Source organism: Somniosus microcephalus, chromosome 2 (genome assembly GCF_052327205.1).
Source record: "Somniosus microcephalus isolate GS21.2 chromosome 2, FLI_Smic_1.0, whole genome shotgun sequence".
NCBI classification, from domain to species: domain Eukaryota; kingdom Metazoa; phylum Chordata; class Chondrichthyes; order Squaliformes; family Somniosidae; genus Somniosus; species Somniosus microcephalus.
This window is the reverse complement of record NC_140988.1, coordinates 27537544-27551713: the sequence shown is the minus strand read 5'-3', so window position 1 is coordinate 27551713 and position 14170 is coordinate 27537544. Positions and strand designations below refer to the sequence as shown.

Genomic DNA, 14170 nt, shown 5'->3' with positions numbered 1-14170 from the left:
TAATCTACAGCTGCTGCCCCTCCTTCCTGATGTGCGAAGCATTCGCAGCAAAATAGATGAATTAATAGTGCAGATAGAAATTAACAGGTTTGATCTAATAGCCATAACGGAAAAGTGGCCAAGGTTGGGAACTAAATATTCCAGGATACATAACTTTTGGAAGGGATAGGCAAAATGGACGGTGGGGCGGGCTGCCAACCCACTGCCAGGAGGCAGGTTGGTAATTTAAATATTATAATGAGGCCTAAAGCCTCTCCTTTAACATGCTTTGCCGGTTTTACTACAGGCGGCTGGGGATCCTGGGGCTCGGGATTCCCGGTGGCTGCAATGAGGCAGCCACAGCCTTGGGAAGCAATCCTTGTGGGCCCAGGAGGAGCAGGAGTGCTTCCTCCCAGGCCCCCAAGCTCTCCCACCATCAGCCTGGCCCTCCCCGGGGTCAGGGATCGGACACCCACCGCCCCCACTCAGGATCCTGACTCGGCCCTGGGGTCGAGGATCGGACCCCTCCCGGGGATCGCGACTCAGCCCCAGGGTCGGGGATCGGACCCCTCCTGGGGATCGCGACTCAGCCCCAGGGTCGGGGATCGGACACCCCCTCCCTGGGCTTGGAACCACCCCCCCCCATCCTGGGTCCAGCACCTACCTGGTTCTGTAGCCTCCTTTGCGATCCCTGCACGACAGGAAGCCAGCCTGTCAATCAGACTGAATTCCAGGCGGGGAACCGCTGTGGAGTTACCCGACCTTCCGAGTTTCCTGTTGGCTCCCGTTAGCACCGTGCAAAAGGGACCTGGAAAAATCCAGCCCATAGTGATACAGCACAGAAGGAGGCTATTCGGCCCATCGTGCTTTTGCCGGATTGACCCACTGGATCTAATTAGGACCTGGCTGAATTCAGGGCTGTAAACTAGAACTAGGCTGCCTTGCTAGTGTGTGGATTACTTCATTTTTGTTTATGTAACTGATAAAATCGATCATCTCCTCCAAAGTCCTTGTACCATTATGGAGTTCTCAAAAATAAATCAGAACATGGCTATGGGCCAGTTGTATTTTGTCCCCAGTCCAAGCACAAAGTTAGTTTTGGCTGCATTTTTCTTATTTCCTCAACTTTGACTGTAACACAGGTGCTCTGTAGAGGTGGCCAGCCAGTTCCTAGCAGGGTAGGATTGTGCCCAATTTCCCCTGGCAGCAACTTGTCAAGTTAAAAATGCAAATGAGGCCTTTCAATGACCAGACTGAGACTTGGCTTGCTTTTTAAACAGATTTATTTATTTACAAGTAGAAACTAAGTAATTTATTTCTATGACAAACAGTGTCACAAAGAATCAAGCAACTGTTTGAGTAAATGGAAAACCTGCCAATGTCAAGCACTTGTCTCTCAACTGATTACCTTAAAGAGAGAATGGCAGACCAATGTTTGACTGCAACATACTGTAGGACGTGCGGAATTACCCCGCGCCCTGTCCAACAGGTTATAGAGTTCGGACTTGAGACTTATTACACTAGACACACGGGTTTTGCCTTTAACCTTTTATTGTTCCTAAGACAGATTCAAAACCCCAACCAGTATTCGAGCAGTACACCAATAATATTACAAGAAATCATACATACAACCACCCACAGATGATCAGTCCAGCGTTGATTGTATGTCCTCATAGGCGAGATGACTGGCCAGGCCACCTCCTTCCGAATGCAGTTCTTTGAGATGAAATGATCGGTCAGGCCCCTCATTCCAACTGCAGCAGCTCTTCGCCTTTCAACTGCAGTGCCGATATTTTTAGTCACTGTCTTTCACACAGTTTTCCCTGCCTTTCTCAGTAAATCAATCATTCAGAGATTGCGAGGTGTTCCTTTAACGTTCGACCTGAGTTGCTTGAGCTGTCAAACTTTCACACCCACACATCCTGTGTGGTTACCCGTTAGCTGCCTTTATCGAAGCCCAAATTGTTCCTTTACTCATAAAAGTTTACAGAAGTGGTAGTAAACCACTCGGTCACATTTCACGTGTTACATTGCGTCCTGTATTTTAGAACTCCCACGGTTTGACTCCTCCCTTTAGCCACCAAAAGTCGTTCCGCAACCCTGTGGCCTGTTCGTTGTAGACACAATGGGCAGGATTTTCATTGGGCCTTGGAGGCATGTGGGGCGTTAAAATCTCGAAATCGGGGGGGCACTAACCTATCCTGCCTCCAACCCGCCTCCATGCCAGTTTCAAAGGAGGCGGATACCCGACCTGTGCTGGGACCCACCTCGCCGAGGCGGGAAGGGGATTAGTGCCAATTAACTGCTTGTTAACAGGTAGTTAACAGGCAGTTTTTGGTCTAATCCCTATTTTTAGCCCTGAAATGTGGGCTGCCCGACGGCTCCAAACCACGTCAAGTTAGCGAGGCGGACCGTCGGGCTGAAGGGCTTGGAGGGTTTGGGATATCCGGTGTTCAAGTGAGTGATGGGTGCATGTGCAGAGGTAAGTGTGTTTGCTGTGTATAAAGTGTTTAAATAAGTTTTACTTACCTTTACTTACTAATGCAGGCTTCCTTCCTTCAGGTCTCGGGAGTCCCTCATCTCACCGGCACAGAAAGCAGAATGGCCGCAAGCTGTGAAAAGTTGCAGCATTCTGCTTTCTGGTCTGGAGAGATTTCTAACTGAGTCTGTGGAGAAGGACACAAGTTAGAAGACAGATTGTCAGTGTTTGACAGCTTCACAAAGCTGTCAAACGCTGATATTTCATCTGTCAAAAGCTCTTGACAGATGAAATGTCAATCCCTGACATCACCTATAACTGGGTGTCTATAATTGGCCTGCTGAGCCCACTGGGCGGGCTCAACAAGGTCAATCAAGGGAAAATCGCGTGGGTTGGCCACAAATCGATGGAGGCGGGACTACAACCCAAAAAGTGGGAGTCCCAACTCCATCACGTCCCCATTGACAAAATCCAGCCCACCAACTTTATTTCACTTCGAAAAACTATTTGGCCTGGCAAAGCATTTTAATATATACCATAATTAAGAATTAAGGGTCTGTATATACTTACAATACCACAAGGCCGTGTTTTGTCCACTGGCTTTATAAATATGTACATTGGGCCAGGTTTTGCTGTAGCAGGGCAGCTAATGGCGTTTGCCATTAATTAGGCTCGCTCTTGCATATTTAGGTTTCTAATTTTTGTGCGTGCCTTTATACTGAATTTACACTCGATGCATTTCTGTCTGTACTATACAGAGCAGCATTTTTCATATAGGCTTTTTCCCTTTATTATAGGAGCTGAAGCTGGCAGCTTATCTCATGCAGCGATTGAAGGTACCAATGACTATGTTTCAGACGCTGCTAAATCTGCTCCTTCCCAACGCCACCGAGAAAGAATTAGTTCTGGTCGTAAATGGCATCTATCCTGAGAGAATTACTAGCAGTAAGATAAACGAGGATAAAACGGATGAGCAGAGAAAGAGGTAAGAGTTATTGATGGGGAAAGGACTAGTGGTTACTGGGGATTGAAGCCAACTTTTTTGTAGTTACATGAATTTTCTGGAACAAGTTTTTTTTTTATGCAGCAAAGTGCAATGACAGCAGTGTCTTGGGCAGAGGAGGCACGTGGAAAGGCAGGGCAGTAAACATCCGGTGACTTTGACAGAATATTGGAATTTGAGCTCTAGTGATATATTAAGCATTTTCTTTTCCTTTTTTGTAACTAACTAAGGTGTACGATGTCAAACCTTACCTGCTCAGTGGCTGGTTTTGAGATCAGTATTACGGGTATTATGAGTTGTCCTTCATCTTGACCATGATCGTGTTATCCCAGGGACTCATTAATAGGAAATTCAGATGCTGCTGTGTTTGAACAAGACAACTTGTCATCTTTGATCAAGCCAGCTTGAGCTGTCAACCTAACACCAGTGAGTTCTTGAATGCAGCCAAGTGAGAAGTAGGATATTCATCAGACTGCGGGTCAGAGGGTTGCTATGCAGGATTTCAATCTGTTACAGTGAATTCTGACACCAATCTCCAAGCAACTGCTGTTTACGGTTTAGTTATTTATTTATAAATAGGATTTATGTTTTGTTGTTTTGAATCTGGTAAATATGAAGATTCACTTGAAGTGAAGTTTCACTGTACAATCCCAATATTTTATGGTTGGCTGAAATATTCCTTAAATGACTAAATTTATTCATAATCCAGGCTCCATGAGACGGATTAGGATTTTGTTAATTTATTTGGCTACAGAGGAATTTGTTTTTAATTGGGTTTTTTCCAGGTCTCTACATTCCTATGTTCTTCCCCCCTTTTTTCTCCACCGTACACGATTGTTGGGTATGAAAGTTGCCCCCAGGAAATCAGATGGACACTCTATAATGGACTATTGGAGAAAGCATGAGAGCTGTCCGTTTGACTTGCTCACCAGAACTGGAAGAACTCACAGATCAACAATGTTTGAAAAGAAACAGACCAAAGGGAGAGGGGAAGAAATAACACACGTGCACAAACATGCACGCAAGAGAGGAAGTAAAACGACCTGTAAACTGCTTAAATGGGAAACAGATGCTTAAATGGCTAAAGTGCTATCAACGTAAAACAATAGGAGGCACAATGGGAGGAATTAAAGACATATTTATGAGACACAGATAACATCCAAATAGCTGAGGAGGTGGGAGAAGGCAGCCGAGGAGCCTGGGAGATACAAAGGCAGGTTGATACCAAAAGTGCAGACTGCGCCGCCAGCCCTGTGTTCCGAGGAAGGGTCCACATCCCAAGCACTTGTGAATATCTTTAATTTCTCTGGTTATGCCTCCTATTGTTTCATTTTAATATCACTTCAGCAGTTTAAGTACAATTTGCCAAGCTGCTTCTAAATATTTTGAACTGTAGAGTTTCCAAAACCCTCATTTATCTGAATCTAACTTACTAGGTTCTCAAGTTCTAGAATTTGCAGTTTACAGTCAATAGTAATGCATGATAATGATGACTGGTCTCTTAGGACTAGTACTTGGATCTCCCAGTTTCATCTACATAATATGTTACTGCTTCCATCTGCTTTTGGTAGGAGACTTTGGGGGTCAAAGAAGCCACTAGACCTAAAACTGAGGAACAAGCTCATTGGCGAATACCTGGAGAACGTACATACTCCCTGCAGGAAGAAAGGAAGGTAATGATTGTTAATGGTGCAGGATCATTTCTCTAACTTCCATTCAGAGGTTTAAAAACTAGATTGATGTAGTAAAAAGCTAAATATAATTGCTATTGAATTGCTTCTTAAAAAAATGATTCCAATAGCTATGCTGATAGACCAGTTAGTAAAGGATTCACTCAGTGTAGTTTTAAGTTCTGCACATTAGACGGTACAAGGTTTGGTTCACAATCTGTGTTGAGTTAGCTGACCTCACTGTGAGTGGTGGTAGACAAGCTACCATTGGTTCCAACATCCCTGGGTTAAGGAGGGAAAGAAAACCAGAAAGGTTTCCTGCTCGTAATCATTAATACGTGACTCCAGCTGGAGTGGTGTTTCTGGTGTGTACCTTTCATCGGGGCTGGAGAGAAAGACAAAACAGATATTTTAATAAGGTTAGAAAAACTGAAGAGAAAAATGGGGAGAAAGGAGAAATCTAACAGATGCCACAGAGAGGAGCCGGGTTAATTAACTTGCAAATTGCTTAATTGAAAACCATTGGAAGATGTAAAAGATCATCAGTGAGATAATGAAGAGATATAACAATAGACAAAAGAATGTGCAAAAGACACAGGAGAGGTTTATTAAACTGAATCTGAAAATTTGCTGATGACACTAAAGTAGGAGGTTTGGCAAACAGTGAAGAAGACTGTAAAACACTTCAGGAAGGCATAAACGGGTTAGTGGAATGGGTAGACAGGTGGCAAATGCAATTCAATGTGGAAAAGTTTTCAGGCAATACGTTTTTGGAGGAAAAGAAGTGAATTACATAGAATTGCATGGCATTTATAGCACAGATACAGGCCATTCGACCCATGTTGGTGTTTATTCTCCATACAAACCTCCTCCAACTCTGTTTACTTCATCTCCCCCTATCAATATATCCTTCTGTTCCTTTCTCCCTCATGTACTTATTTAGCTTTGCCTTAAATACATCTATGCTATTCGTGTCAACCATTCCATTTCCACATTCTCACTACTCATCACAATAGGAGTATATACTTAATGGAAAGACACTGAAGGGTGCAGATGAACAGACAGACCTAGGGGTCCAAACACTATTATATTCCCTGAAATTACAAGTGCAGGTACAATCCATAAAAATGCTATCAGAGGTTTGGCTTTTATAAATGGGAGCACTGAATATGTGTAAAGAAGTAATAATGAATTTATACAAAACATTGATTAGGCCACAGAATACTGTATGCAGTTTTGGGCACTCCCTTATAGAAAGGACATTAAATCCATAAAGAATGTACAGTGTCGATTCATCAGGATGATGCTTGGGATGGGAAACTACAGTTATGAGGAGAGACTTGAGACACTAAGGGCAGGAATTTAACTCCGGAGTCGGGTAGGAGGCGGGACTACAACTTTCGGGGTTGTAATTCCGCCTCCATCGAGGTGCGGCCAATCCACGCGATTTTAACTTGATTGACCTTGTTGAGCCCGCCCAGCAGGCTCAGCAGGCCAATTAAGGGCCACCCGGTAACAGGTGACGTCACAGACTGAAATTTCATCTGTCAAGAGGTTTTGACAGATGAAATATCAGTGTTTCACAGCTGTTTGAAGCTGTCAAACACTGACAGTCTTACTTCTAACCTGAGTCCTTCTCCACAGACTCAGTTAGAAATCTCACCTGCACAGAAAGCTGCAGGCTGTCACTTTTGACAGTTCGCAGCCATTGTGCTTTCTGTGCCGGTGAGATGAGGGACCTAAAGGAAGGAAGGCTGTAAAGGTAAGAAAAGGTATGTAAAACTTCTTTAATCACTTTAGACACACCAAACACACTTACCTTTGCACTCATGCACACATCACTCATCTGAACACCGACATCTCGACCCCTCCAAGTCCTTCAACCCGACGGCCCGACGACTCTAACTTGGCGTGGTTTGGAACCGTCGGGAATCCCACACTTCAACTTTCAAAATAGGGATTAGGCTAAAAACTGCCCGTTAACTACCTGTTAACAGGTAGTTAATTGGCACTAATCCCTTCCCGCCTCGGGTAGGCGGGTCCCAGTGCGGGGCGGGTACCCGCCTCCTTTGAAACTGGCATGGAGGCGGGTTTGGGTGCGGGATGGGGTTGGGACCCCTGATTTCGGGATTTTAACCCCCCCCCCCCCCCCCCCACACCTCCAATTCTGACTCCACGGCACAATGAAAATCCTGCCCTAAGACTATTTCCACTGGAGCAGAAAAGGCTAGGAGGAGATTTAATAGATTTTTTTTTAATTATGTGGAGTTTTGATAGAGTGAACAGGAACAGACTATTTCCTCTGGTTGGGAGTCAATGATGAGTGGTCATCAATGTAAAACCTGTCACTTAGAGAGTGAGGAGAGAGGCTGGGAGAAATTCTTTTATTTAGAGGGAATGCTTTGCCACCAGGAGTGGCTGAGGCAGTGACCAATGCAAGGCTCTGGGAGGAGTGTGAGGCAGTGGGATTAGTTTTTGAATTGCTCGAGCAAAGAGCTAACACAGACACGATGGGCTGAATGGTCTCCTTCTTTGCTATAAACCTCTGGCTCTGTGGAAAGCGTAAGTAAAATAGGAAAAATAAAATTCGAGGCAAAATGTCAATTAAAACAGAAAAGACAAGTGAACAATTGGTGGATCTGCCAGTTGCAAGAAGAAAAAAAGAACAGAGGGGCTCACCCCCTCACTGGCATGTGTGCTGTAACAAAGGATCCCCAAACCATCCATCAACCTGACTCCTGTCCTCCCTGGCGCTTACAGGACCATCCCACATCACAAACACTCACTGCTGTTATGGAATTGGAGGATATGGCTCAGGCCTGAAGTTAGTAAAGTAATTGTTCAGACCAGAGGGCTGCAGAGTGCCAACAGTCTAGGAGACCAAAGCTGGAGAGATCAGAGTGTGAATGGGATAATCCAGTTAAAGTAATGGGCCACAGAAAGGTCAGGGTCACATGAGTGGACAGAACGGAGAAGTTCAGTGAAGTGGTCACCTAACCTGTGTTCGGTCGCTCCAGTCTGGAGGAGACCACACCATGAGCAGCGAAAACAGTTTAGTAGGTTGGAGGAAATAGACATAAATTACTCTCACGTGGAAGCGTTTTGGGTCCCAGACAGTGGCATGGGAGGAGGTAAATGGACAGGTGTTGCATCTCCTATAGTTACATGAGAAGGTGCTAGGGGAAGGACAGCAACTGGTGGTGAAAGAATGAACAAGGGTATCATGCAGGGACTGGTCCATTTGTGGGTTGGGGGGAGCAGGAGTGCTTGCTGGTGAGACGGTGTTGTAGGTGGAAAATAGCCTGACGAATGCGGAGACGGCCGAGATAGAAGGTGAGAACAAGGCGGTCTCTGACAGGGTGAGACATGTGCTATTCCTCAGCAGGTTGTGGGTTCAAGACCAACTACAGAGACTTGAGCACAAATTATAGGCTGACACTCCAATGCAGTGCTGAGGGAGTGCTGCACTGTTGGAGGTGCTGTCCTTCAGATGAGACGTTAAACCGAGGCCCCATCTATCCTTTTGGGTGGACGTAAAAGATCCCACGGCACTAATCAAACAAGAGCTGGGGAGTTCTCCCCAGTGTCCTGGCCAATATTTATCCCTCAACCAACATCTAAAATCAGTTTATCTGGTCATTACCATGTTGCTGTTTGTGGGATCTTGCTGTGCACAAGTTGGCTGCTGCATTTTTATGACTACAGTTCAAAAGTATTTCATTGGCTGTAAAACGCTTTGGGTTGTCCTGAGGTCGTGAAAGAAGCTATATGAATAAAAGTTCTTTTCTCAGTTATTGTATGAGTTTGTGCCCTACTAACCTGATCTCACCCGATAAAGCGAAATCTGCTCTTTTAAATATTTTATTAATCTTCTGGCACTATCCGCACGGCACTCTGGAGTGCCGCAGGGGTGGGCATGTTATCAAGTGGCAACAGCTTTGACGTTTTTGGGTGTAGCCTCTCATGTTATTGACCCCTGTTTGTATTGTAGCTCACATTGAGAGTTTGCTCTCCTTCCTCACTCCTCTGTACCTTGCTCAAGTGGTCATTCTCCATGGATGAGCCTAGATAGTGGGCATCAACGAGTTAGTTGGCTGCAGAGACATCACAGCTGAATCCAATGCTGTCCTCACCCAGCATCTACATGAGTACACGTCCACAGGGGTCACTTGATACCACCCAAGAACAGAAACCAGCCTAATTTTCCTCTTCCTAACCCAAGGGTACTGACTCCAATTTTGCTGGCCCAATTGCTGACAAGTTTAGATTAACTAACTCTGTACCGACCGGTTTTCAAACATACAATCTTCCTGGTCTGTATGATGCACTGCTTTAACCATTTCAGCCATTAGGCCCATTGCATTATGTTCTGTTGTAGACAAGAAATTATGTAGAAACTTGTAAGAACAGCTTACACGCCATTATATATGAAGTAAAATAAAATGTAAAGATTCTAACAAGTCATGCAGAAAGTGATGTAAAGTACTAACTTAGTAAGCACAGCTATGGTGAAGAGAGGAATACTGATAATGACAGTTTGGGCTAGTTCAGTGTTTAAACATAAGAACATAAGAAATAGGAACAGGAGTAGGCCATTTGGCCCTTCGAGCCTGTTCCGCCATTATGTAAGATCATGGCTGATCTTCTACCTCATCTCCACTTTCCTGCACTATCCCCATATCCCTTGATTCCCTTAATATTCAAAAATCTATCGATCTCTGTCTTGAATATAGTCAACGACTGAGCCTCTGCAGCCTCTAGGGTAGAGAATTCCAAAGATTCACCACGAACTGAGTGAAGAAATTTCTCCTCACCTCAGTCCTAAATCTGAGACTGTGACCTCTGGTTCTAGACTCCCCAGCCAGGAGGAACATCCTCCCTGCATCTACCCAAGGAGAGGACATATAAATTGGCCAGAAAAAGCAGTAAACCTGAGGATTGGGAGCAGTTTAGGATTCAACAAAGGAGAACAAAGGGATTAATTAAGAAGGGGAAAATAGAGTATGAGAGTAAGCTTGCTGGGAACATAAAAACTGACTGTAAAAGCTTTTATAGATATGTGAAGAGAAAAAGATTGGTGAAGTCAAGCGTAGGTCCCTTGCAGTCAGAATCAGGGGAATTTATAATGGGGAACAAAGAAATGGCAGACCAATTAAATACATATTTTGGTTCTGTCTTCACAAAGGAGGACACAAATAACCTCCCAGAGATGTCGGGGAACATAGGGTCTGATGAAAGGGAGGAACTGTAAGAAATCAGTATTTGTAGGGAAATGGTGTTAGGAAAATTGACGGGTTTGAAGGCCGATAAATCCCCAGGGCCTGATAATCTGCATCCTAGGGTACTTAAGGAAGTGGCCCTAGAAATAGTAGATGCATTGCTGATTATCTTCCAACATTCGATAGAATCTGGAACAGAACCCATGGATTGGAGGGTAGCTAATGTTACCCCACTATTCAAAAAAGGTGGTAGAGAGAAAACGGGGAATTACAGACCGGTAAGCCTGACATCGGTAGTGGGGAAAATGCTAGAGTCCATTATAAAAGATGTAATAGCAGAGCACTTGGAAAACAGTGGCAGGATCGGACAAAGTCAACATGGATTTACAAAAGGTAAATCGTGCTTGACTAATCTACTGGAATTTTTTGAGGATGTAACTGGTAAAATAGATACGGGAGAACCAGTGGATGTGGTGTATTTGGACTTTCAAAAGGCTTTCGATAAGTGTGTAAAGTTAAGGCACATGGGATTGGGGGCAAGGTATTAACTTGGATAGAGAACTGGTTGGCAGACAGGAAGCAAAGAGTTGGAATAAACGGGTCTTTTTCCGAGTGGCAGGCAGTGACTAGTGGGGTACCGCAGGGATCGGTCCTTGGACCCCAGCTATTCACAATATATATTAATGATCTAGACGAGGGAACTAAATGTAATATCTCCAAGTTTGCAGACGACACAAAGCTGGGTGGGCGTGTGTGCTGTGAGGAGGATGCCGAGAAACTCCAGTATGATTTGGACAGGTTGGGTGATTGGGCAGAAGCATGGCAGATGCAATATAACGTGGATAAATGCGAGGTTATCCACTTTGGTGGCAAAAACAGGAAGGCAGATTATTATCTGAATGGCAATAGATTGGGAGAAGGGGAAGTGCAACGAGACCTGGGTGCCCTTGTGCACCAGTCGCTGAAGGTAAGCATGCAGGTGCAGCAGGCGGTTAAGAAGGCAAATGGTATGTTGGCCTTCGTAGCGAGAGGGTTCGAGTACAGGAACAAGGATGTCTTGCTGCAGTTGTACAGGGCCTTGGTGAGACCACACCTTGAGTATTGTGTGCAGTTTTGGTCGCCTTATCTGAGGAAGGATGTTCTTGCCATGGAGGGAGTGCAGCGAAGATTCACCAGGCTGATACCTGGGATGGCAGGAATGACGTATGAGGAGAGATTGGGTCGATTGTGCTTATACTCGTTGGAGTTTAGAAGAATGAGAGGGGATCTCATTGAAACTTATAAAATTCTGACAGGACTGGACAGACTAGATGCAGGAAGGATGTTCCCAATGGTCGGGGAGTCCAGAACCAGGGGTCACAGTCTAAGGATAAGGGGTAAGCCATTTAGGACAGAGATGAGGAGGAATTTCTTCACCCAGAGAGTGGTGAACCTGTGGAATTCTCTACCACAGAAGGCAGTAGAGGCTAATTCATTAAATATATTCAAGAAGGAGTTGGATATATTTCTTAAGGATCAAGGGATATGGTGAGAAAGCAGGGACAGGGTACTGAATTTGGATGATCAGCCATGATCTCATTGATTGGCAGAGCAGGCTCGAGGGGCCGAATGCCCTACCCCTGCTCCTATCTTCTATGTTTCTATCCTGTCAGGTTCTGTAAGAATTTTGTATGTTTCAATGAGATTACCTCTCATTCTTCTAAACTCTAGAGAATATAGGCCTAGTCTACTCAATTCTCCTCATAGGACAATCCCCCCATCCCATGAACCAGTCTGGTGAACCTTCATTGCACTCCCTCTATGGCAAGTCTATCCTTCCTTAGGTAAGGAGACCAAAACTGTACACAATACTCCAGGTGCGGTCTCACCATATAATTGCAGTAAGACGTCTTTACTCTTATACTCAAATCCTCTTGTTGTTAAGCTAGATTAATCCCATACTGCCTTACCAATGCCTTGCAAAGCATGATGGACTGCTTGACATGGGTGAAGAGTTTAAATGTAAAAAAACTGATGCAGGACTGTGGGAATGCAGTACAAATAGATAAGAAAGAACAGGAGCAAAATGTTCTACTCCCTAACCACACATAAGATAACTGGTAGGGACAGTCTCATGGTCATTATTTGTTGAAAGTTAAATGTGAAACTTAAGCAAAACTCTGTTTAAAAAAAAAAACAAGTGACTCGTGGAGCGCGTGATCGCCTAGTTTTCTGTTTTGCATGACTTGCAATTTATGAAAATGTATAAATATTGTAGCCCCGTGAGTCTCGGGGCTCACTCTTTGGGAGGCATACTTGTGTGTAGATCACAAAGGGTTTCTCAGAGTGAAGTCCAGGTACCTTAATAAAACTTTACTTATTTTACAGTTTCTGATTTTGTGTATTACTGAGAAAGTGATAGATTGACCGGCGTGTTGAGTCTCCTAAAGCAGCGAACCCTGATACCCCAAGTTAGGGGTAGATCCTCCTCACAGAAGCGAGGGGTTAACATTGTAATAAAGGCCAATATTTGCATTCAATATTTGCTCTCCAAAGCCATAATAACAATGTTTTTTGGAAAGATGAAACATCTCTATAAAGTTACAGATGAATTTTATATATACTAAGAAGCTTAGGTTGTGACTTGTATACCATGGATCAGGAGATACTTCCCCACCATAAAGCTAAATGCTCTTTCTGCTAACTGCAAAGGACTGAACTTAAAAAAAAAAAAAAAAAAAGCATCAAACTGCACACGACATGCAACTCCCGATAACTAGGACAAGTATTGATCTTTAATTCTTTTAATTTACACATATTGCTGTGACTACAACTGTAGATGGTAATCAGTAAACCTGCCATCATTGTCATACTTTTCCTTAAAGAGACAGGCCAACCCAAACCCAAACTGTCCCAACAGGGAGCAAGTTTGAGTATCCGCTGAATTACAAAGCTAACATGAATTGAACCAGTTTAACTTGCTTCGAACTTGTTGGGGTCCACAACCCTAATAATAATCTCATCCTTGTCTTAGAAGCATCAGGTGGATTAGTTGCATGTTTGGAATCACAAGCAGGCCTACTTAGAGTTAAATGCAATAGTCACCAGTCTTCTAGTTTCTCAAAAACATTTTCAAAAAATCGTATTATTTATATCAAGCAATATCAAGCACCTAAAATATAATTGTTGGACAATTTATCACACCTTGTAAAATAACTTGTTTTTGCTGGCCAGTGCTGAATGCTCAAAGAACATTGTATTAATTTGTCTAGAGATTATTTGTACCCTGCTCTCATCAATTGTTAATAAACTTGATTGATTTTTGCCTAACCTATGGAAGTGTCAGTCCAAGTGTATATTTCAAGTTGTCATACGATCATAACCATTTTAATGATTCAAGCTAAAGATCCTGTTGGGTATTGAAGAAATGAAGTGCCTAGCTATTAAATATATTATAATCGATGGGTGAATTAAAAAAAAGGAAAAGAAGGTACTTGCATTTATATAGTGCCTTTTACAACCACAGCTTGTCCACAAGTGCTTTACAACCAATGGAAGTACTTTTGAAGTGTAGTCACTGTTGTAATGTAGGAAACGCGGCAGCTAATTTGCATACAGCAAGGTCCCATAAACAGCAATGAGATATTTGACCAGATAATCTGTTTGTGATGTTGGTTGAGGGATAAATATTGGCCAGGACACTGCGGAGAACTCCCCTGCTCTTCCTCGAATAATGCCGTGGGATCTTTTACATCCGCCTGAGAGGGCAGTTGGGACTTTGGTTTAACCTCTCATCCAAAAGATGACACATCTGACAGTGCAGCACTCCATCAGTACTGTG

At 43.8% G+C, this 14170-nt stretch overlaps 1 protein-coding gene across 2 annotated transcripts in view; it reads left to right on the top strand.

Annotated features, from left to right (window-relative positions):
- The window catches only part of LOC147122624 (limbin-like), a 217747-nt gene that overhangs the window by 197789 nt on the left and 5788 nt on the right, over positions 1–14170 (top strand). For both annotated transcript variants that reach the window (XM_086007899.1, XM_086007892.1), the window contains exons 20-21: positions 3256–3443; positions 5033–5134. In XM_086007899.1, the coding sequence (XP_085864025.1) occupies positions 3256–3443; positions 5033–5134 (290 nt within the window). The remainder of the gene's footprint in view (positions 1–3255; positions 3444–5032; positions 5135–14170) is intronic.